At 51.2% G+C, this 24,348-nt stretch overlaps 4 protein-coding genes across 4 annotated transcripts; 3 read left to right on the top strand and 1 right to left on the bottom strand.

The window, feature by feature from the left end:
• Positions 1–821: 821 nt before the first annotated feature.
• HER10_EVM0005272 (endoglucanase-4) lies at positions 822–2,680 on the bottom strand. Its single transcript, XM_035474894.1, has 2 exons — positions 2,029–2,680; positions 822–1,975 (listed from the first exon to the last, which is right to left on the bottom strand). Exons 1-2 carry the CDS (start codon positions 2,181–2,183, stop codon positions 1,087–1,089), a joined length of 1,044 nt encoding a protein of 347 aa, XP_035338333.1. The 5' UTR covers positions 2,184–2,680; the 3' UTR covers positions 822–1,086.
• A 2,679-nt stretch (positions 2,681–5,359) lies between these two features.
• HER10_EVM0002065 (calcineurin is a calcium-dependent) lies at positions 5,360–6,539 on the top strand (the record flags this gene model as incomplete). Its single annotated transcript, XM_035471791.1, has 3 exons — positions 5,360–5,395; positions 5,625–5,795; positions 5,964–6,539. The coding sequence occupies 3 exons, from the start codon at positions 5,360–5,362 to the stop codon at positions 6,537–6,539; spliced, it is 783 nt and encodes a 260-aa protein (XP_035338047.1).
• Positions 6,540–15,911: 9,372 nt separating this feature from the next.
• HER10_EVM0008382 (pectinesterase) lies at positions 15,912–16,955 on the top strand (the record flags this gene model as incomplete). Its single annotated transcript, XM_035477907.1, has 2 exons — positions 15,912–16,530; positions 16,588–16,955. The coding sequence occupies 2 exons, from the start codon at positions 15,912–15,914 to the stop codon at positions 16,953–16,955; spliced, it is 987 nt and encodes a 328-aa protein (XP_035338652.1).
• Positions 16,956–21,563: 4,608 nt separating this feature from the next.
• Positions 21,564–23,875, top strand: HER10_EVM0005242 (uncharacterized protein). Its single transcript, XM_035474864.1, has one exon. The coding sequence runs from the start codon at positions 22,274–22,276 to the stop codon at positions 23,645–23,647; it is 1,374 nt and encodes a 457-aa protein (XP_035338331.1). The 5' UTR covers positions 21,564–22,273; the 3' UTR covers positions 23,648–23,875.
• The last annotated feature ends 473 nt before the right edge of the window (positions 23,876–24,348 follow it).

Here is a 24,348-nt window from a genome sequence, read left to right as displayed (position 1 = left end):
CATCCCTGTGATAGGGATACCAACAATAGGGCATCGCTCGATTCTCCCAGGTAAGGGACCATTGAGGGGTAGCAGCATCAATACTCACACAAGACGGGCTATTGTTCCGTAGTAATTCAGCGTCATAGATGGCGCTGCGACGACATTGGACTGTGAGCACTGAAATGCGAGTCAACGTCAGCCTGGGAATGAGATCGAAAGTGAATGGTTATTGCTTCAGGACTAAACCTGAGCGGTAGTTCATATATGCATAAGGTACAATTACCCAACACTCAACAACCCGGCGAAATGTATCCAAATCAGGAGAGCACACCAAACCTCCCAACTCTCACAAATCACCGACTTGCAAACTCCTTAATCAAGTCTTCGGGTGACCTGGCGCCCACAGACCATCTATCAAGCACGTTCCAGCCCCAAGGGGGGGAACCCGAAAGGGAACGGAAAGGGAAACAAAGTTCGGACGAGACATGGATTGAGAAAAACAGCCATCGTTTCCAACATAGTGTTCACCTGATACAGGATCCTCGATGCTCTAAATGACGAGGGAACAGGCACTGAGCTGCCAGAAGAGGAATCCCTCTCCACTCCTGAGAGAAAGCCCCACAGATCTGCCGGGCTGATTACTCGCCTCTCCGGCTTGTCCATGTCTTCTGGGGTGATTAGTAACACAATTAAGGCGAATTAAACTGCATTCAGAAGAGAGTCGGAGCGCAATCACAATACCGACAATGGAAACTCTTCATCGCTATTCAAGCATACAGCAAATCCAGTCACATAGGCCAGAGGAAAATTAAGTGAAGTGTATAAGCAGGACCATTCTAGTCCGCCCTTTCCATTCGTCTAGTATACTCCGGCACGGCCGTACGTAGCTAGGTAGTAAAGGTAGAAGTCTTTTTGTCCAAGATCCACGTCGGTGTTGTACACGAAAACCAACAAGTGTCGTTATAGTATATACAAGTGAAAAAGTCCAACAAAGCAATCATGTCTTCATGAGCCTAGTGGGTTTGAGCTACCCCCTTCGCCAAAGCAGCTCAGGGTTCGCTCGAAGTGAGTCCTCTCCTCTCGCTCTCAATTGAGACGCGGGATTTAAACGCGGCGGACGACGTCACGAGCGTGCTGGCGAGCCATGCGGCGGGCCAGGCTGCGCTTGCGCTTCTCGGCGCAGGAGGGCTTGCCAGTGGCGGCAGGCTGCTGGGCAGAGGCGGAGCTGGAGGCAGGGGCGGAGGTAGCGACGGCCTCAGCGGCAGCAGTGGTGGTGGCAGCGGCAGCAGAGGTGACAGCAGGGGCGGTGGAAGAAGCAGCAGCGGCAGAGGTGGCGGCGGGAGCGGTGGCGGAGGGAGCGGCGGAGGAAGCAGAGCCGGAGCCAGAGCCAGAGCCAGAGCCACCGAAGACGGAGGGGAGGGCAGGGCCAGGGATAGAGTAGCTGGTCAGGGAGTTGTAGATGGAGATGAGGATACCGGCGTCGTCGGCCTTGTAGAGGGCCTCACCCTTGGTACCAGCGGGAAGGTCAGAGCCGGAGCCGGTAACCTCAATGTTAAGGCACTGGGGGTAGTTCTGGGCACCGTTCTCCTGACCGGCGGAGTGAAGGGCAATGATCTCGTGGCGGAGAACGTAGTTGCCGGGCTTCAGGGAAGTGGGGATGGTGACAGCCCATGAGTTGTTGGCAGCAATGAGCTCATCGGAAGCCCACTTGTTGGCAGAGGCGTCAACGAGACCGGCCTCAGCGATCTTGAAGAACTCGAGGGAGGTCTTGTCGACGGTAGAGCAGTCAGTGCCGCAAGAGGCGAGGTAGTCGATAACGGGACCCTTGTGGGACTCGGGCCAGGTGTTCCAGAAGATCTGGAGCTTGTCACCAGCGGCGACCTTTGCGGTGAGCTTGGCGTTCTCGGAGTTCTTGTGGCAGATGATGTCGGCAGCGGCGTAGGAGGAGGGGTCGACGAAACCGTTGTCAGTGGCGGTGTTCTTCCAGCCGTAGCTACAATATTGTCAATATCAAAGTTGCTTTGAATCAGATGGTGTCCTGCTTACACGTCGGGGGGGTTGCTCATGTAAGGGAGCGAGGTGACGTCGTAACCGGCGAACTGCTCAGAGCCATCGGTGAAGTAGTTGACGTGACCGTGGGCCATGACAGAGGCGGCGCCGGCAATGGCGGAAAGGACAGCGGAGTTCTTGAAGGAAGGCATTTTTGCAGATTTTCCAAAAGTGTTGAGTTTGGTGTTGTTGGATGTAGTTTTCGTTCGTGGAAAGAGTGGATATTGACTTCAAGTCGTAAAGATAGTGAACTTCAATCAATGAAGTGTTCAAATGAAAGAAATGTGCTGAAAAGCGGAAAAGAGTGTGGGAATGGAAAGCTGCGGGAATGAGCCTGTTGGATGAGGAGAAAGAGAGTAAGAGTAGACGATGTGAATGAAGAGGAGGGGACCTTATATCTCGAGATAGCCCAGAGTAGCGCTCATGGTCGTGGGTCGTGGCGCATACCTGCGTCGCGTGGATGCAAGCAATTTCGACCACGCCCATCAGGAGACAGTATCGATTCTCATCCCATGTAAGCCATGCTAGGACCACTGCGGCCCCGTCTCCGTCCCTCACGGAGTAGAGCCAGGGGTGATGTCCAAGGAGTCCCTGTGCAAATCCATGGCCAGGCGGTGTCCAGGTTACGTTGGCCAGGCACAAGTTGATTGCGAACGGGTTGTGAATGTGATCAAGTGGAATCGTAAGGCGGGGGGGTTCGACGTTGAAGCAGGAGGCGCCCACCCTGCATCGAAAAGGAAGGGGGCCGTGGGGCCGGCGTCTACCCCCCGTTGTTATCCCGGGATCTAGAACCGCAAGCAGAAGCCGAAGCGAGGCCATCGCGGCTGGAAACGTGCCCATAGGTGGAAAGGCGGGAAACAAGCGGGGGCGGTGGCCACGCCGAGCAGCCATGGCGAGATCAAGCCGTTTCAGCATAAATGAAGGTGGTGACTTGTTGTATCCCGCAGTGCAGGGTTGGAGCAAGATGACCTAGTGCACGTTGGCCGCTGGCGGCGCGGTAAACAGATCTGAGGCGCCAAAGCGGCACAGTTATGGCGGGCATCTTGTTGCTCGCTTGTCGAGAGTGGTAAGATCTGTCTGTTGGTTCTAAGGTGGCATATGAGCGACATCGAAAATCATAGTAGCATCCTGTTGTGAAGATCTGTGAATGATCGATCCACCCAAGGTTAAGCTTAGGAACCGGCAAGCCTTCTTGGGATTGACAGAGGCATTAAATCGTGGGTTAGCATGTTAGTTCGGAGTCAGTGAGCCGAAGCGCACTTACGCCCACATCATATTGGGCCAGTCAGCAAAGGTTAAGCCAAGCTTGCAGTAAGCATAAGTGGCAGTGAGGAGAAGAAATGAGATTGAGGGTGACGGGATGGCAGTTCGTCTGAGCGTTGGAAAGGGGAGGTGGGTGGTCAGTGCTGGCTTGTCGAGTTTGCTTCTGCCGCTGATACTGGCAGCAGGGCAGTGCTTGGCTGGCAACAGCGAGTGACCCTCGGCTGACTGGCTTACTGGGCATATGCAGGCCAGGTCTGGACGAGTTCCAGTGTGAGCCGATACCCGATTGACTGGAGACTTGGAGATTGAAGCCCGGGAGGGATGACGAGTCGAAGCGGGTAAAGAAGCAAACTGGGGTGGATAGCGGTGGAGGAAACGGGTTGGCACGTCTGTGATGAGGCGAGGAGGGATGCAGGCCGTAATTCTTAGGGCTTGACGCCTTGTTGATGGATGATCCAGCATATCCAGCTGTTCACAACAAGCAAGCATGGCAGGCTTGGCGATGCTTGGTACTCATCTCAAGTCCTCAATCCAATGTCTGGTTTCCCACTTGAAGTCCGACTTGGAATCTTGGACGACGGAGCCGAACTGTGAACATCGTCAAGCCCCCTGATATCTGTTCTCGAAGCAGCGGATCTGTTCGTGGAGCCTGGCTGGCCTCGAGCTCGATTTGGGAGCTGATCAACCTCGATACGGATTTGTATGCAAGCTTCGTATCAATAACGGGCAACAGGCCATTTGCCCCCGTAGCCATTGCCTTTCTGGTTCGAACTTCCCAGGGCTCAGTGGAACTGCCGGTGGGCGTTTGTGTGAGCGGTGAGAATCTCGACGATGAAAATGGTGGAAAAGCCGAGAATCGAAATGAACAGGTAGAAAGGAAAGGGTCAACTGCCGCCAAGTTTCGACAGCGCAGGTCTGGATGACAGGGAGAGTCTGGGACTCTTGGTGGTGAACGCATGTCGTTGGGCTTCGGGACAGCAATCTATTTGCGACTTTGTGAAAGGTCTCGATCTGTGCTCGACGGGGTTCAGGCAAGTAAAAATTCTGTCTTTTTGGTGTGTGCCTGCAGTGCAGCTCAGGACTCCGTGTGGTGTCATCAAGGGGTGATGCTGGCCATGCAGCCATGCTATGCTCATTGCCGCTGGTCGATGAACTCGGTCTGGTCAGGGGTGCAGCCGGAAGAGGATTCTGATTTCTTGGTGATCGTCGCCTCCTGGTTCCCGCAGGGTGCAGCCGCAACTCTGTGCCTGGACCAAAACCCTCTTTTTTCCCATTCTCGACTTTTCTTGGGACTCCCACTGCTGACTCATCTGGATCCCAAGGGACTTCTGAACTCGACGAGAAGGAGTGGCCAATAGTGTTGCAGGGCTCCTCCTCTTTTGGTCCGTCATGTCCGCAGAGGCTCCAGGGGCAGGCAGGAGGCAGGCCGAGGTGCCTTGCCTTAGGTAGTTGCGTGAAAGCATGACTGCATGAGCTCCTGCCGCTGAGCGCAAGTTCGGATGGCCCTACCAGGGCTCATCTCTCCCGCGTCTCTTCTGAGAAAGAGCCATTGATGATTGAGGAAGTTCCTTCCTGCCAGCAAACAAATCGTTGCTTGTCGAAATCACTGATAGCCATCCATGCGCCTTCCGGGAGACCCAAATTCGCGCGGCCTGAAACTGCAACCTCCACTTCCACCTCCTTCCACTCCACGTTCTCGTTGGTACGTACCGCCACAGGGATAGAGCTAGATGGATCCATGGATCTCGGTCAGTGGATTCCCCTCCTCGATGGATCCACCCATCATCAATTCTTGGCAGCCATGGGCCAAAAATGTCCCTTTCTTCCTTCCTTTTCTCCTCTATTCAATTTATTTTGATTGTTCCTTCCAAGTGTCCTGCACGGCATCGCCAGCTTCTGCCTTCCGAGCCCCTCGCTTGACTTGGCCCGTGCTTCTTGCCTATTCCCAATTTTTCGAGCATTTTGCCAATTCTTTCCCAATTCTCCTCCGATAGGACGGATATTGGATCGAAAAAGGAGGTACTTCCCTGTCTCACCTCTTCCTGCTAATCTGTTCAAAGTGCAAATGGATCAATATCTCCGTGCTCCCATGTCTCGTCCCGTGCTGTTTATCCGATGACGTTATGCTTCCATCAATGTTCTTTCCCCCCTCCAGGCTCCGTCCCTCCCACCTACCGTGACTTTTGGGGGCCCCTGCCGGCCACTTACCGACACCGTCCCACCCGACGCGTCTCTTACGTAGGCAGCTTTTTTGGGTAGAAGCTTCCACACAGGGATAGAACCACTTCCTTCAGACACTTTAGAGAGGCGCCGTAATTGTTACCATCTAGCAAACATCGTCCCACTCAGAGACCTCTTCCGTCCACTTCACCGGAGCCGTGTCCGTCTCCGTATTCCGCAACATTCTTGAAAATGCGCCCAAGAAAGCCACTGCCGCCGCGCCCACCCCGTTGGGTGAGGCTGACGCGAACCGCGTCGTGGGCCAAAACACGGCCGCAAAGGTACGCAATCGCGCAGATATCTCGACACTCTTGAAAGAACATGTGCCTCATTGTGCCGTCTCATGATTATTGTCTGTCACGAGTCGGATGCCAGTATTCTCTTTTCTATCGCCTTTAGAAGCCAACGCCGTGACACAGCTCCCAAAGCTGACAATGTGACACGTCCAGCCCGCCGAGAAGCTGGCCCCAAAGTCCCGCAAGCGCAAGTCGGACGCCGCTGCCGACGGTGATGGTGACACCGCCGCCGCTGCGCCCGCTCCCAGGAAGCAGGCAACCAAAAAGGCTGCTGACAAGAAGGATCCTCTTCCGGACCTCTCTGAAATCCAGCTCCCGGGTGACGGTGAGATGAAAGTCCCCGTCTTCGACACCTGCGACATAGTCCGCACCAAGATCCGCGCCATCCTTCAAAAAGAAGGCGTCACAAAGGCAGCCTTCCTACGCGCCATCGTCAAGGCCGCGTACCCCGCTGGATCAGACCACAAGATTGCTCCCAACTTGCTCACCAATTTCATGAACAAGAAGGGACCCGCGTCTGGCAACACCAGCAGTGTGTTTTATGCGGCCTATGTCTTTTTTGAGAAGCTTCGTGTGAGGGATGGCAAACCTAAAACCAAGAAGAGAGAGGAGATGGAGAACGAGTGGCCTAATGGCATGGACACCGATCAGCAGTTGGACGGTTGGGTTACTTGCCTTGCTGGTGAGAGGCCTCATATTGACAAGTATGGCAAGACTCGCTTCCATTAGCCACAAGAGGCTATGTGAATTACGTTTCTGGCTATTTGGTGCTTTTTGCCCCTTCGTTTAAGCATGTTTTGTTAGGAATATCGGGGACACAGTTTGAGCTGGTGCGAATTATGACACTCTTTTTAGGACAAATATTCCCATTGCGTGCTGGTCTACCTTCTAACGTGCCCAAAGACTGCCCGAGAATATCGCCAACATCTCGCCCGTACGAATTCAGGCCAATAATAGGCGGCTAGAAAGATGACTCGAGTATCTAGACCCAAGCGGAAGGGGCGGCCACTTTACCGATATATCTGTGACGGGGGTGGGTCAGGGATGCCGGGCCACCGGCACGGACGAGTCATCGGTACCCTACGGAGTACCTCGGCTTCCCCCGACCACGAACAACATTGCCATTCACAAACGCCCTGGCCGCTCCCATCCTGGCCCGGCTCAGGGCTAATGTTGGGATGCTCCAGTCAACCAGTCCAGCATTCCGTTCCATCTCTCGCTCGCGGCCGGCTGGGCACACTCTGCCCGTTACTTGACACAAAGCTTGGCCACCCCCGTAGGCGCCTTCACCCCTGACCCGCCCTGGACAACGACCTGCTCGGTCTTCTTCCACGGCGCCTGGCCACCTGTTGGCCTGGCTGTTTTGTTTCCGCTTGCATTCGACAGGCTGTAGACCGCCCCGGTCAGGAATGATCGGAAAAATCGGAACAGATGCTTGCCGCCCTTCATCAATGAAAAGCAAGCCATTGATTCCGCGTCAGCGACTATTGTTTCAACGATAGAGACTCGCCCACAAGGACGCACGACGTCCGTGAAATCATGACGATATGGCAGCGTAGTGGTCCATTGAATCATACATTTGGTTTGCCATAGTGACTGGGAAAGGAAATCGGCTCGTAACATGGAGCCTTCCGTCTTCTACGCTTCGAGTGGATATTCTGAAGGTGTGGTCTGGAATCTTGCTTCTGATAGATAAGTCTTCGTGAACACCACAACCTGCTACATGCGGCAAGGATATGGCAGCATATCGCGTTCCGCGGGAGAGCAAGCTGAGACTTATCGGTATAGTCAAGGTCACTTTTCCGCAATAATTGAATTTTCACCAGATAGCCCAGGTATTTAGTTAAGTATGCGACTTTCATGCGGTGCGAACTACTTCACGGTTCACCAAGGATGGAATGGAGGAGCAGTCGAAAAGAATGAGAAGCATACAGACCCGTACTCTCCTTGTACGTGATTGTTGCTGGCCGAAATTCAAACGAAACTGAAGGACAATTGTACCAAGCCTCCATCGCATCGCCTTACATAGCCGCCAGCTTGACCCCAGCAGCAACTTGGCTTTGGTCCAGCGACTTATGTAGCGCCTACATCCGTTGCTTCAATGATAAAGGAACCGACAACCCCTTTCCTAGACCAGCAGCATCACTGAGATCATGACAACACCGTGCATCGGCATGGACGCCCCTTCAGCTTAAGACTTTCTTTTCCCAAATTCCTCAACTGTATCCATGCCCTGTCAATGTACGTCAGGTACTCCGGTCTCGGGATCATCAACTCCTGTGAGCTTCCCAACTCAGCTCGGGTTGTTGTTCTGCTTCCATGAATTCAACAACTTTTCCACCTCCCCTGGGCTTGTCGCTTTCACAACCCTTTGCTGGCATCTGTTGCCAACAGACTTGATGCTTGCACCATGATCCCAAAGAAATCTCACCATCTGTTCATCCTTGTTGTGAATCGCACAGTCCATAGGCCTCTTTCCACGAACGACGGGTTCCGGAGCAGCCTGTTTCTCCAAGAGTAATTTCGCTGAATCATAGTTGCCTTCACAAACAGCCTTGCATAGGGGTGTCTGGCCTACGCCGTTCTTTACTTCGAGGTCGGGGTAAATCTTTCGTTCTGAGAGGAGAATGTTCAAGGTAGACGGGTGTCGAACAGCAAGATGTAGTGCCGTGTTGCTACACGAGGTCGCGAGTGGTTGATCACGGCGTACACCGTGTTGAACCAACTTTCGAACGACATAATCGTACTCTCCTTCCTTTTGAGACAATGGCCATAGCATTGTATGGTGCTCTTGATTGGCGGGAACTTTTCTCAACCCGTAGCAGACCTCAAAGAGTGATGCCTTCCAGTGGGGTTCAAGCAGATGAAAGAGAGGACCAGCACCCAGTTTACACCGACTTCGGCCCCACGCTTGATGAGGATTGCAAGATGGATGTAGCGTTGTCTTCCGTCTTGGTTTGCCGATTATATATGAGCATGGCCTTTCGTATGGCTTGAATGTACTCATCGGGTCGGATCTCCACTGTGTTCAACAAGACGCTGACTGCGGTACCGTCTCTGCAATCAACAGCCTTCTGCAATATCCTTAATTTCAGTGCAAAAGGCCGGCGTATAGCAGCCCCAAAGCCTATGAGAAGTCTCGCACATACTTCGTGGCCATGTTTGAAACAGATAAATAGAGGGAAGTCGAGTGCCGCGTAAGTCCTGTTTGGATTAACGCCCAGGTTCAGCATCATGCACACAACACCCACCAGGCCATTCTTCGCAACTATCGCTAAGGCACGAGAGATCTCTTTTGTGGATCGCAAATTCTTGTAAGATTTTGCCAAAATGGATAGCGTCTCACCCAAATTGTCCGAGTCCAGGGAAGCTACCAAATCAGTGGCGTCAAGCGCAGCCTCATCGTCAGCATGGCGATGGGTGTCGAGCTTTGATAGAAACTCGCGGTAAGTCTCTAGTATCTGCCTGATTTCGAGAGCGTATTTGCAATTCTCTCCGATTTTCACGCAATCGCACGCATTTTGAAACGTCTTCCTCGAGCCGGTCGTATGGTGCTGAGGTTTAAAGGCAAGACACAACAGACGTAAGAAGGGGCCGATGGAATGGCGATTCAGGCCTTCCTCGATGTATAACGATGCCTGCCTTATCATATCAGCTCCTCTGAGCTTCCAGTTGCCATCTTCAAGTAGTCCACAATTAGCGAGCAAAGATAAAATATGAACCTCGAGTTTGTCGGTAGGAAATTGCCTCCGCAGTGCAGGTACCACACAAAGCATGGCCTCTGGACGTGTCCCGAGACCAGCATCTACGAACGCACCTGTCAGCTTTTCCACCATAGAGCTTCTGATTGTAATGCCACTGAGATGTTCAGGAATAACGATCTCCCAGTTGACATCAGATAAGGTGCTCCCAACACGATTCTTCCACAGATTGTCCATGAGCCCGGCCAGCAAACTGGTGAAAAGCTCTTGAGCACAGATGTCGATTAGGGAAGTTTTCGTCCAGATGAAGGCGAATCGAGTTGAAATCATGTCATCTTCAGCGTGATTGGCTTTCGCTTTCGCCAGATGCTCCGCCAAGGCAGTCCAGCCCCAAAGTCGAACTACCTCTCTAGGTTCAGGTTCACACCCGTTCATTTGACCACTCCTGGCATCTGGCTTTTCTTTTTCCATGGGGGTCAACACAAGTCCCTCTTTCTGATCAAGAGAACTATGCCATAGATTTAGGAGGCCGTACCTCTCCTGTGCATTGACTTTAATCATACCAGCGTTCGATATCAATGAAACGTCAGGATACCAGAGTGCCATTTCGGCATTATCTTCTGATCCAAGACTGGTCACCCTGCGGTATTCAATTATCTCAGTCGCAGATCGTTCTCCGAGTTTATGGTGGTCGTCCAAGATAAGCGCCCATAAAGTGAGGCCCAAGATTGCATCAAGACTTGCCGCATCCATTGTCCAACTAGTCGAGAAGACACCATTAGGCCCCTTGAGTGATATTTGAGTTGTTTCGCTACTGCATTCGCATGGAACTCCATGGCTATGTTGATTGAGGTTCGGTATTTTGATGTTAAGGTTATTTAGAACCTTGTCGTGGATGCACCCGTTTGCAATGTTACAAATTGCGGCAGCGATGGCTCTTGCCCTTGTTCGAACTTTGATGTATCTGTCATCCCATTCCTGAAACTCCTCTTGCCGGAACAGATCCAGTACTGGAATATTACCAGTGATGTGAGCAAGCCTTTCTCGTATTGAAAGAATTTGCCGATAAGATGTTGGCCTGATCAGCGTCTCGTGGGGTTTGAAAGATGCCGGCTCCATGTTCGTCGATGATGACCTTAACCACAAAGTATTGACTGTTTGGCGTGATCCTATCCTATGATTGCTGTTCAAATTGTTCGGCATGCATGGCTCATCCAGTAGACTCCAGATCTCGATCGCGAGCCAGTCCAATTCGTGGCCAATGACCAACTCTTGGTGACTGCTCAGTAAGTTGTCTCCACTTGCCAAGCGTCGCATCCGAATCATACCACGTAATAAACTCATCAGCAAAGTTGTCCCTAGCTGTAAAAAGGATATCCATGTCTTCATTCGCCGTAGGCCAGTGAATTGTAAGATGTAACCAATGAGAACGGCTAAGACGGAGAGTAATGAAGAGACTTCGGAACTCGCCAAGGTGCCTCTTTCTGCAGGATTAGATGAACCGAGATCTTTCCTAAGCAAACTTGCTGGCTTTTTCGAACTGGGGACTCGATCCGCCTGCTTTGAGGTCGCCTTTTGACTTGCGGTTCTCTCCTTGCCTTGTACCGGTAGCGTCTTCAGCCAGCGATGCCTTTCAATCTTCCTTGTTGAAGATGTCCAGGTCTTGATAGGGTTCTTTGTCGATTCAAATAATGCAAAAGGGTTGAAACTTTGATCGCCAATAACTTGATGAGGTTGTAGCCATATAAGGCATGATCCCGACCCTTTCTGGTGTTCGTAGCTGATCTCTTGTGTACTTTCACCGATGAGCGCAGCACAAGTGATCAAGCCACAGCACATGACCATTGTCCCGATGACAAACAGAAACGGGGCGTCTTTATTAGCCGAACCACTATCACTGTCCATGGTCCATCCAAAAGCCCGGGCGTCTAGACCAGCGAGAGCGACGACACCACCTTGGAGGATCAATCCCACTGCCACGAACATATACAGGACCCAAGGATTCAACTGGACGATACCTGTGTTGAGAGAAAGATTTGGCGGAATCTTTGAAGCTGGGGGAAGCCGAGATTCGATTGTGATTGATTGTCCTTCGTTGTTTGGAACCCCTGGATCCTTGTCGTTGTCTTTATTTTTTTCCGGCCTACAAGTCTTTCCCATTCGTTTTCCTTCTTGTTTCTCTGATGGACGGCCACATCCGCGAGGCATTACTGAACCATGAGCGGAATCTAAAAGCCTTTCTCTCTCTCCAATGGGTGTGATCATTTGGATTTTGTTGAAGATAATCTCTGAACAACTGGAGTTCCTCTTTGAATCCGCCACGTTTGTGACAATGGGATTGGGGAATGTAGACGAGCTCTAAAACCTTCGGCCTCCCGAGGACTCGAGCAATGCCTCCATGATTGTAAAGCTCGCAGACATCGCGGCTCGTCGACGTACAGAGCTCAGCCTCAACTATCGCAGTTCCCTCTTGAGATCGCCCAACAAAAGCTTTGAGCCATGAATAGCCACAACACCGAATAACAGAAATGACAGTCGTGAGAATGCCGATTGGACCCATTGCGAAAATGAGGTAATCACACCAAGTCGTGCTTTCGCTGAGATACTGCTTGGTCATGGACTCGCCGAACAGAGAGAGGAACGGTCCGAGATCTATGACTAGATCGTTGTAGAAGTCGGAAAAGTCATCCTTTGCAGCGGCAATGTCAGCCATAATCAGAAAAACCGCGGCGTAGACAAGAAGTAGGCATCTGATAATCATTGTCCTGATGAGGCCAAAGGAGTGGATTGATGCCAGTCTTCGTCTTGCCAAAAGTGCTGGCCGTGTACTGGATTGAAATTTGAATGCGGACGAGAAAAGTCTTGAAATGAGATTTGAATGTGCAAGAGGTAGGTATACTGGGAAGGACAGGTGATTGACATCTGTATTAACAGAAAAGGTGTCGTGGCACCACGCTGGGGCGCATCCTGCAGGTCGCCCGAGAACCCTTGCAATATACTGGCCTCGAATATTTCTATCCAACTAAATGACATTGCAATGCAGTTGCCACCCGAGAAAGGCGACCTACAGGTTGCTCTAACTACATTCGCCCCGAGAAGTAGAACATGAATGCACTTCGCGATCGAAGCCGCTTTGACTAGCATCTGGTTATCATCCACAAGGGGGATAAACATCTTGCGAACAAGACATAATAACCCCAAACGCCATTATCGCCACTTCCAAACAATTCATCATTGGAAATCTAAGACAAGATCCTTTCCATATATCAGGCGTTTCTTTAGACCGTCTGCTAATTCACAGATATTGCCCAAAGATTACATATATGTCTCCCAAAAGCTCCTAATTTATCAAACAGCTTCGCGACTCGTAGGCAAGCCGAACTTTCTCTAATGCGATTTATATTTCGAGCAGCATTGCGACGTAATTCAACTCGCTCACAATCTTTCGTGTTTTCTCTCCTCTTCTCCATGACCTTATGTTGAAGTGAGATCCTTGAGGAAAGGGGTCCGCACATAGAAGGCACGTGTTCGCGCGATGTAGAGTGGTAAATGTTCTCGTCTGACTTTCATAACAGGGGTGAACTTGAGTGTACCTTTCACTTGTAAATGGATGAATGCCGAAGAAGTCAAGCACCGGCAGCTGAAAGCATACGTTGTTTACGAATAATACCACTTACTGTTCTCCGTCATAATAGCGAGCAAGCCCGCTTCATGAACATGTCTCAAGTATTACACGATTATATGGGAGGATTCATATAATGGCATATGAGTTCCTAGGGTAGGGAAAAACGAAGTTTGTGGGGAGAGACTTCGACGCGGCGATGTCGTCCGTCCATAGGAGCCCCCTTTGCGGTGCAAACCTGTGTCGTCAACACCGCCGCGAACGACATTTTTTGGCTGGTCATCGACAGCAGAAAACAATAGTTCTGCATAGAAGCAATAGTTGAATGAGAAACTGATGAGGCATCGGCCTCGTTCATTCCAGGTAGGCACGTTTCCGGGTTGAACTTGCCAGGACTCTCGATTCCATTCGCGGAGGTTGCTAATCTTGTCGTGATCAGTTGATTCCGAAGGTAGCTCATAGGCTCAATCGACAGGCAATACAGTTACAAAACTCGCTACCGTCAAAAATCAAGCTCCCTACAAATTCTTTGTGGACTAGGCTCACGACATCTTATTTTATTCTCGGAAGCTGGCTCTGCCGTCATCTGCCCCGTGATACCCTGAAAGATGATCATACATGAAGCAATCATGCGAGGGAACTTAGCGCTATATACTAATTACATATCATCATGTGACATGACAGCGCGCGGTTTGAATGAATTTACAGAGCTCAGTGATCGCATCTCAATCATCAATTTCAGTCGGATGTCGGCAGCAAATCATCCATGTCGTGTGAACTTATGGTCTGAGAACCCTCAAGTGCAAATATGACGTGAAACTTGCTAAAAGTCCTTTTACATTCAATTGAGCAATACGACCGGAATTGAGCTCTTCTTAGACTGTAAGCTTTGCCGATTGTCCGATAGCGTGGAATTTTCGAGGCCGAGATACCCGCAACCCCTGGGCCTGCTGCGCCTCAGAGTGCATGCAACTTGAAAGTTTCCCAGGCTGGATGGGATTGCTGAGCAAAAACATTGAGGAGTCGCATTTTCCATGATGATTGTGGAAGCGTCTCCCTCACGAATTTGCATTGACCCGGAATGGAGTACTTAGCTGTAGGGACATTCAGTATTTGCTAGTTGTTAGTCCTAGATAGATGGCGGCTGTGTTACGTGTGAGTTTGTCAATACGACATAAGGAAGCATGTTTGCAGTGATTTGATTTGACTTTGCAACCGCGACCGGGGGTTCAGTCTAGTCCAACAACACAAGCAATAAACACCACACTTAGCCGAGAGTAACCCGATCGAGTAAATACTGGTTTTCGGCGGCTGGCTGCGAAAATTGCAGTCACTGCATGGGGGGCAATGTTTTATGTAATAATTGGTAAGTTGCAAGCCTAGAAGGTCTCAGTCTTTGAGCAGAAACCCGTCTTCCGGCCGCCATTGCAGCTTACCGTAACGTATCACTGCCAGCCGTGTTCTCCATGTCAGATTACTTGATTGGTGGAAGGGAGCCAGCAGGTTGTTGGATGATCAGAGGAGACTACAGGTGCATTTGAGGCTGATAGTTACATCGGCCGGGTATGGTCCTCATAAGTCCCAACTATCTTTCCCGTTTGAGCTGTGTCACTTGATGCAATCAATTACCAGGTGCGATTTGTCCCTCTTTGCTTTTCCAACACAATGCCAAGCGCCCAGCCACTATGTAGCTTCGTGTTAATGGATACCTCTGCAGAACGGGTTGTGAAAGGCCAACACGAAAACAAAAGATCGATGAGGAAAGTAGACCTAGGCGGCACGGAGGCGTGAAGGGCCAATCGATTGTAACTCAGTCGATTTCAACTACTGTCCCCACCCTCGAGAGTCGCAAATACGCATAAATAGCGTCAAAACTCTCCCACTCTTTGTCCAGTTTGGCAAGGTTGCGGCGAAGGATGAAAAGACCACAGATCGTACCCGATGCCGATAATAGGTGACGACAGCAGAAGGACGATGGAGATTTTAGTGTTTTCGCTCGGCCAAGCTTTCTCTAGTATGTAGTTTAAAAGCCCAAATGTTTCGTCAGCTTCACATTAGACGATCCACACAACCCCTATCTCCCCTGTCGGGATGAAGATGCTACGACGCTCTGGGCTCATGGCGACAATCTGACTCGTCGGTCCCCTGCGTTGCAGCGAGCACTGTTCTAGAAACGATACCAAGCCGAAATCGCTCTCGGATTACTGAACCTCTTTGTCCATTGCTGGGCTGGCCACCCCGCAAATTTCATGATCTCCACCGTCAACGCTTTGGCGAACTGCACAGTCAACCCCCGTGGCGGTACAAGATGGGGTCATCGGTAAATTAATCCGCCAACAGGATGAGGCCGGTCTAGAAGGCTCGGTTCCAGAGTAATGAACCCCTTGTGGCCGCGGACTGCCGCTACGGGGTGCACCCCAGCTAGCATTCTATCCTTGTTAAAGTTCAAAAGCTCGGGATTGGTTGTTTAATCGGGTTTAATCTACGGAGCACCTCCTGTCTGCCGATGGCCGTCTCCACCAATCATGCCCGGGCTACTCCAGAAGCCCAGCATCTAGCAGAACACGCGGAGAAGGGAGGGAAGAAGAAGCTCTCGTAACTTTGAACTTTCGCATGCCACCCGTCGGCACTAGAAGCCTTGTGGGCCTCTTGAATGAAGTACATAAAGCTGAGCCAAGCCGCTCTATAGTTGCTAGTCCGGATGATCTACTCTTAGGCCAACCTTGGGACGAACCAAGACCACATTCTTTTCCATTCTTCTTCTTTTTACTCGACACAATGAAGTCCTTTCTTACCGCTCTTACCTTCGTCACGGCGGCTCTGGCAGCCAGCCGCACCTCCGCACCCTCTGGATGCTTGACTGTCAAGAAGTCTGGTGGTCAATACAGCACCATCCAGAAGGCCGTCGACGCCCTTTCCACCACCGACTCCGCCAAACAATGCATCTTCATTGACCAGGGCACCTACAGCGAGCAGGTCCTCGTCCCCGCGCGGACGGCTCAGCTCACCATCTACGGATACACGGCTGACACGAGCAGCTACGCCGGCAACAAGGTGACCATCACCGCCAAGAAGAGCCAGGCTGACGGCCTCGACAACGACGGCAGCGCCACCCTCCGCATCAAGGCCAAGAACTTCAAGCTCTACAACGTCAACGTAGCCAACACCTACGGCAAGGGCAGCCAGGCTGTGGCTCTCAGCGCCTACTCTGACAGCGCCTTCTACGCCAGCGCTTTCACCGGTTTCCAGGATACCCTTCTTGCCCAGCAGGGTAACCAGCTTTACTCCAAGTGCCTCATTCAGGGTGCTACGGACTTCATCTTCGGTCAGAAGGCCATGGCCTGGTTTGAGAAGTGCGATCTCCGTGTTGTGGCTGCTTCTCTCGGCTACGTCACTGGTAAGAAGCTGCCTTCATACCGATATCAAGCGACAAGACGCTAACAAAAGATAATAGCCAACGGCCGTGCCAGCTCGTCCGATAAGTCCGAATACGTCTTCAACAGCTGCAGCATCGCCGCCGCCTCCGGAAACACCGTCGCCGATGGCGCCTACTACCTTGGCCGTCCCTGGGGCCAGTATGCCCAGGTTGTCTTCCAGAAGACCTCCATGACCGGCGTCATCAACTCCGCGGGCTGGAAGCAGTGGAACGACGGCGACCCTCGCACCGCCAACGTTCTGTTCGGAGAGTACCAGAACACCGGCATCGGATCCCAGGGCACCCGTGCCAGCTTCTCCAAGAAGCTGAGCGCTGCCGTTACTCCCGCCAGCATTCTGGGCAGCAGCTACACCAGCGCGGCTTACTACGACTCCGCTTACATGTAAGGGGTGATCAGGATTCCCTGGGCTGAAAATGCTTTGGGTTGCTGGGCAGGACCATATTACTCATTTTCTTCGTACATATTCTTTCACCGAATATATCCTCCAGTTCCGATTGGAACTTTTGTGAATATCTACCTCTTGTGTCGTATATTGTCCCGGTGTAACTTCACTTCCGCTTGTGACATGATTCCCTCAGTATCCGTGATGCAGCGTGCATTGACTCGTCCCCCGCGATCGCCGGCGCTGTTCACTGACAGAAACAGCAAACTTAAAAAAAAAAAAAAAGAGTTGCTGCGCGTCCACTGTCCCAAAATCCCGCGAGAAAAGATTTAGCTTCTTTTCTGCCCATCGTGGACTGCCCCTGCTACTTATGGCCCGTGGTGAAACATTGCAAATTGAGGCTTAGTTTCAGGTACAAAACGACGGGTGAGAGAACAAAAAGGGCCTGGCCGCGCAACATCTGCCCCCGTGCCAAGCGCTATGTTCAGCTGGTGTTACGTGACTTGGTTGATGTCTGCCCACGCCAAAAAGAATTCTGCCTGTCCGCAATATTGATTTCATTTCTTCCCGACAGAGTTCAGAAGCTCCTTGTTGTGAGAAAGAGGACAAACACGCCATAAGTTACACCACATATTAAACTCAATCTCGGAATCAAAGCTTCGACAAACTGGCCAGGGCCCAGGCCTGTTGCGAAGCCGAGCTAAGTCGGGTTTTGCAGATGGGAATGACTGCCCAATGATTTAAGTTAGCTTAACCGAAACAAATGACTGATAATTTGCACCAGCGCTGCTCGAGTTTTATGCGGAATCGCTTTCTCGCGAATTTTCGAATAGCATCGCGGCGAGCATGTTGCCGTATTGGTCAGCATACGCCGCCTATATTCACAATCTATATCCTTCACTTCTGGCGTTGTTATATTTTTACCAGTGCTAGTCCCGACCCTTGTTCTGTGACCAGTCTTGACATTTATTCACGATCTAGTCCTGTATGTGATACTTATAGGAGAACGAATACACTTCATTTGAGGATCATGCCACTTAAGTTGCGACGGCTGGCTTTTGATGTAGTAGAAAATGGTCTAGGAACGTAGTTTGGCGACCAAACCTTTCAACCTTTTGCTTCTTTTTTCCTCGAAAGAGCATATAGCGACAATTCTGCTCCAGGAGAAGATTCGAATCCCTTGACACAAGACTCTCTTGGGGTCGGCGGACTTCCCTGACACCAGTTTAGAGCCTCTCAATGAGAAAAGTACATAAAACCCAAATGCATGGCATTCCTCGCCTCGTCCATTGCGCTTGAACAAATCCCCTACGCCGCCATTTGCTGCTGTACGGGTTCGTTGAGGAAACCACCCAGGCCAATTTTTTCCTCGCCATTATATGTGCTATCAGATCTTCTCTCAGCGTTGCACTCAAGTATCTTGAGCAACTCTGAATCTCCGGACGGCTTCCTGTCTCATCATGGAAATCTCGAACTCCAGCTGACATCTCTGGGAATCCCTTGGATGAGGCCTACGTGCTTACCTCCAATTCCCATGCCGGCAGCCTTCACGCGTTCTTTGCATCATTCCTGCACTATGGGTTCAGGTTCTGGCAGGCCGCTATTCATTGCAAATGAGATGGCAAAAGCCGAAGGTTCTCGAAGAGATTACGGTGTAAGTTGCCAACAACACAAGCAATGGCACATTGATGCTTTAGGTCGGGACGTTGCCATACCAACTGTCTCACAGTATTTTCATGTGGCCGCTGTGGCTACCAGAACATCTATGGCAGTATTTTCCCACCAGCCTCAGGTGTTACGCGCGGTAAAGCATTGTTCTAGTTGAAGGGGGACTTGATGGCCTTTCTGAAGAAGTCGACACCGTCATGGTCAACTAGATCCTCCATTCGACTGTAGCTAAGTTTTGGAGGTCATTTGGGGCTGATGTGTCCAACTCCTTCAACCCCAAAGTAGTGTTCGTAGTATCTACTCGGTTTGATGTCTCCAAAGCTTCGGTAAAATACAAGAGAAGAACGGACAGCTATGTCGCGATTGAGGACTGCCCGACTGCTGGGCTCTCGAGGTGGATGTTTTGCCCACAGTCGTCCATCATCGCATATTTGACTTCATTTCCCACAACGGATTCCAATGTTGCATCAGAATTGTTGTCACCAGCCTCCTCCGCAAGGAAAACTTCGGACAAGAGGTTAAGTTTATGGCATATTTGGGTATAATAGTCGGCGACAGCTCAGACTCGCCCGTCATGGTAGCGCATATCGGGATAAAAGCGGGCGAACCCGCGATATGTCCCTACAGTCGCAACGTTAGGACGGCTTGTGTTTGAGCAATTCTCGGGATCCATCTCAGACAATTATGGTCTTGCTCGTGATAAGTCGGGCGTTGCGTGTTTTGAAGCATACATCGCCATTTTGGTGAGAGCTATAGCAAAACTCGGCCATCTCGATGGACTTAGTGAACTCGAGATGATGGAGGATGCCTTTGTTAGCGCAGAGGACTCTGTCGTCTGTCAGACAGATACCCTAATGTAGCCTTTCCGACAGAAGTTCTGCTTCGATGGCAGCGGCAAAGTCATGTGTCTTTCTGAGAAGGAATTTAAGAAAGAAGTCAGATTTGTTGGTCTGGACGGAACTAGAGGAATTCATGGTATTTCTGATATCCAAGTTGGATAGCAGGATTTGGACATGGATCCTTCACAATCACCAAGCTTTCTGTCGCTTGCCTACGGCCAAAGTTGGTTCCGCAACTAATAGCCACCGGCACAGCAACTAGATCGACGACCAAGACATCGCGAAACCGGTCTGGTTGAAGCTTCACGGACCAGGCAATTTCAGCTGCACCGATTTATCCCGTGCGCCAACTGCATGCCAGTGTCTAGGATATTTCGAGAAGTCTGAGCCTATCCTGGCCCTCACTGACAAGTCTGAATGTTCTCTTTAGTCTTCACGGCGTCACCGACGACGATATCCAATAGCTTTCTTCAGTGCGTGGCAATAGTGGCCGGTTGACATCTACAAGCCGCACGTATGTTGCTCTTCTGCTACAAAACAGAGATAGAATTGGAACTCAAGAAACGTCCTGTCACAGGCGCTCTCGGGTGAATTGCGCATTCTTTACCCATATAGACCACTTCTTTTTCTCTGTTCGGGTTGGGATACCATAAGCTATTTAATCTACTTGCTCGATATGCAGCTTGCTGCGTGCCATCGTGACATTGCCTGAGCGAGTGGGGCGATTCCGATATTGACAAGGGCTATCCATACTCTTACGAAGTACTATTTCGTGCATCTGGAGTCATATCTACAGGTGGCAGACATTCCTCGAGCCAAGATAGCGTCAGTGAGCTTTCTCATCACTGAGAACCAAGCCCGCAGGGAATAGAGGGCTTTAAGTTGACCAAAGCCTACTCCAAGCGAAGGTCAATACGTGCTCAATTCATAAGGTATGACAATTACCTTACTTGAACATTGATGCGTCGGCAAAGTCGAGATCCCACAGAACTTCTCTATATCAGTGCGCTCGGCGTCGGACTTTCAATGAGACCAGAGTTCAAAACTGCGGCTAATGTGTTGTTCTTACAGTGTGCCGTGACCAGCTACCGATCGAACGATAATCAGGCGTGCGGGTCATGCCCCGGCGACCATGAACATATCGTCCCGACTTGGCAATTTTCTCGGCCGGGCCGGAACACCTCCGGAGATAATGCGTCGAGTGCTAGGAGTAGTGTTTGCCCATAAGTCGTGCACAACTCAGTTGATCGTGAGAAACAAGATTGATGGAGGGGTAACGAGCGAAAAATGAGGGACCATCTCCCTAGATGCAGCAAATTGCCCAGCTAATGCATTTGCTAATGGAGTCGTTGGTTGACGCGAAGACTAGCATCAAAAGCTCATCGCCGAGTGGCTGTGAGATTTTGGGGCTGGAGTTTATGCTTCGGCCGGAGCCTTTTTGTAAATCCGACAGCTGGGTGGATCGCTTCCGGGGCTGTCGCGACCTGGGGAGATCATACCATAAGTTCTGTTGGATCGCCTGGCCCAGAGCCTAGATTAGTCGGGACCGAAGCCCCAATTTGCTACCCGAGAGCGAGCGGTGGACGACGTTTGCGTTGCCGCCACCAAGAGCCAATCATCAAAGACAAACAAGACCTGTGGAATGGACGCGCACCATACCTCCTGTAGCAACCCGTCTACACGTAGAGCAATTCTCAAGATCGTTGCCTATGCAGCAACACTTCAAATCCCAAAGGGCAATGTGCTCATGGTATGTCGTCGTGAGATGATCAGTGCAACGATGTATTGATGTACTGGGACCTGTCTTGAGTTAGTAGCGCCCGCAGTTTAGTGTCCCGAACGTACAGTGACAACTGTCTGTGCGCTGACAGTGTTGATTTTGGCATGAAATCGGACTTCGTAAAATCCAAGATTGACGCTGGTCATTTTACGGATAATACTATTGCCCGAGAACATCTCTCTAACCTGGGGGATGGGGGACAAACCGATTATTAATGAGTCTGGAACATGGTCAGCACTTAAGGAACGGTCAAGAGAAAGGACGAACGTGGACGACTAACAGAACCAACAGGCCGGGGGAGCGGCCAGATGCTAATGAAAAAAAGTCCGGTGCTCGGCGAACGTAAGCACCGATGCGCCGTCTAGCGGCCGGATCCATATTAGATAACTCCAACTAAGGGGGGCCACCCCTTGCGCCCTCTACTGACGCATCGGAAGACTTTGCGACCACACCAACGCCCAAGCCAACCCACTTCCCAGTTCTATCGCGGGTGCTTCCATACCTGAAAAGGAGGCCAAGTTGCCAACGAGGTAGCTTCGGCCCTTCGCTACCTCGCATCTTGGACTTAGCTCCGAGATCACATACGGCAGCCTGGAAGAAACTCGAAGCCATCCATGTCGCTTTAGACTCAATAAGAGTCACGACGAAGAGGATGATGACGAATAATGGCATATAGAGTGCTCCGAGCCCCGGCGGTTTTGCCGTACCCCGTTGACCGTCCGTCTCGGCCGGTCTCCGCGCTCTTGAACCAATGGGTCTCCCTTTATCTCCTGGCGCTACATAGGGAGCCACATGGACAAACATAGGATCTTCGTTTTTATGGTCCTCTTAAGACTACGAATCTCCCCATTGTTAAATTCAGCCCTACCCCTTGGCACATCACCAGTTCTTTTCCTTTCACACGACATCCTCAGGAGATTGACGACTCAACTACACTTCATTCGGCTTTAAGCATATCTAACCCACATCAGCTGTGTGATATCGCCTCTCAATCATAACTTGCCAGACGAATCAGAACGAAAACTTCGATAGCCATGTCACCCAACAACGTCCCACAGAGGACACCACTCTCACAATGGAGTGCTGCTCAACGGAAGGGCATCATCATACCTATGGTCATGTCATCGATACTGATCTTGGTTCTCGTCCTTGCCAACATGACATATCTCTTTGGAGCAACATTCGAGCAAGGGAAGCGCACACATGCACTCAAGATTCTCGCCGTTGACCTGGATGGGGGCGCCATTGGTTCGGCAATTGTAGGCGCATCCAAGAGCCTCCAAGCTGCCAACTTCCCAACCATCGAGTTTGGTTCCGCCTCAAAATACTCAACTCCCGCAGCGGTCAAGAACGCGGTATGCAAAGGAGACTACTGGGGAGCCATCTACATCAACGCGGGCGCGTCTGCGAAGCTCGCCAGCGCCATCAACGGCACCTCGACCGCAGCCTACAATGCCGCCGACTCGGTCACATACACCTACAACCAGGCCCGATACCCTGCGATCGCCGATTCCACCATCAACAGCAACATCCAAAAGGTCGTCGGCGCATCGAGGGCCTTCTACTACCAGTCGCCCAACGGCACGGCTGCCCTCCGATCCCTGAACACCACCAATCCGGCCGCCATCGCCGCCTACCTGAACCCGATCTCGTCCACCGCCGACCTCATTGGCGCCCAGACGCAAGCGAGTCGCGTCTTCTTCAACACCGTCAACATCATCGTCCCCACCCTCGCCCAGTTCTTCTTCATCTTGGCCCTGAACGGCATCGGCATGAGCTCCGGCCTCCTCGCGAAGATGAGAGTCCGCGACGTCTGGCTCATCCGCTTCACCATTGGCAAGATCTACGGCTTCCTCACCGCCGTCACTGTCACGGGTTATCTCTGGGCTTTTAGGGAGAACTGGGCTGTCGGGGGCCCTGAGTTCGGCAAGACTCTCCTCGTCTTCTGGCTCTACATGGATGTGCAGTGGCAGGTTCTCGAGTCCCTCATCGGATCCTTTGTGCCCATGCAGCTCATCCCGTTCTTCTTCCTCACCTGGATGCTCACCAACGTCGCTAGCAGCGTGTTCCCCTTTGAGATCATGGCGGGCTTCTACAGGATCGGCTACGCCTTCCCGGCGCACGAAATCTACTCTCTTTTGGTGCAGGCATGGACTGGTTGCGCTGATCAGACGCGCGTCGCCCTGCCTGTTCTCTTCTCCTGGTGGCTTGTGGGCCACGTAGGCTCCGTCTTCTCCATCCGCAAGCGCTGCGCTGACGCCGCGGCCGTTGTTGCGGCTGGTGCTGCCGCCGCCGCTGCTGCAAAGGCCCCGGCTCAGCAAGACGACACCGTCTCTATCCCTCCTCGCTCTGCTAGCACGGAAGTGACTTTGCAGTCCGATGAAGAGCAAGTCAGAAACGAGAAATGAATGATGGAGCCGCAAGGGATTCTTAGAAACGGATTCGGATTTGGCTGCTGATGTAATTGAAGATTTATGCGACGTCACAGCGGACGGCACGCTTGATACCCAGCATAACATGGAGTTATTGGTTTCTGCATCAAGACCATCGTATAGTGTGTTATGTTTGCTTTGATTGTTAGGATGATATAGACTCAACTTAGACATAGCATCTTCCCTTACAAGGGATTAATTCACCTCATCTTAGTCTCTTAGACGTGGCCTGCTCGACGCCAAATCGTTGTAACGAATTGAATGCGGGAGATACTCATCTCAGTCCCGGAGAGTCTGCAGCCCACTTGACCATCGGGGCATGTCTCTTATTTCATAGAATATACATGGACCTCATCCTCAAACTATCTAGCTGCGATAACTTCCTCCACTTCTCATGCTAAGAGTAGATATTGATCAACTGATGACGGTTTTTCAATGGACAAATACCTAAGTCTTCTATCTGGATAAAAAGGCCTCTTCCACGAGTGAAATGTTTGTTGAGTGGATTCAAAACATCTTAGTGAAAGAGACATAAGGATAGTCGTTGTCATAATGAAAGAGGGGTTTCTAAGTTAATGTATTGCCTACTCTTTGGGCCATCATCGCCTCAGTGGGTGCCCATTTATCCGTGTCGTTGGGCATGTTCAAGGTTGCCACTCCGACACCTTCATGGCCCC

Source organism: Colletotrichum scovillei (genome assembly GCF_011075155.1).
Source record: "Colletotrichum scovillei strain TJNH1 chromosome Unknown Contig00001, whole genome shotgun sequence".
NCBI lineage: Eukaryota > Fungi > Ascomycota > Sordariomycetes > Glomerellales > Glomerellaceae > Colletotrichum > Colletotrichum scovillei.
Note: the sequence above shows the minus strand (reverse complement) of the source record. Positions and strands in the feature narration are given on the sequence as shown.

Coding starts and splice junctions, on each gene's coding strand:
- HER10_EVM0005272 (XM_035474894.1), bottom strand. CDS start 2,183: ATGCCTTCCTTCAAGAACTCCGCTGTCCTTTCCGCCATTGCCGGCGCC. Junction 1,976..2,028: donor ATGAGCAACCCCCCCGACGT/GTAAGCAGGACA, acceptor ACAATATTGTAG/CTACGGCTGGAAGAACACCG.
- HER10_EVM0005242 (XM_035474864.1), top strand. CDS start 22,274: ATGTCACCCAACAACGTCCCACAGAGGACACCACTCTCACAATGGAGT.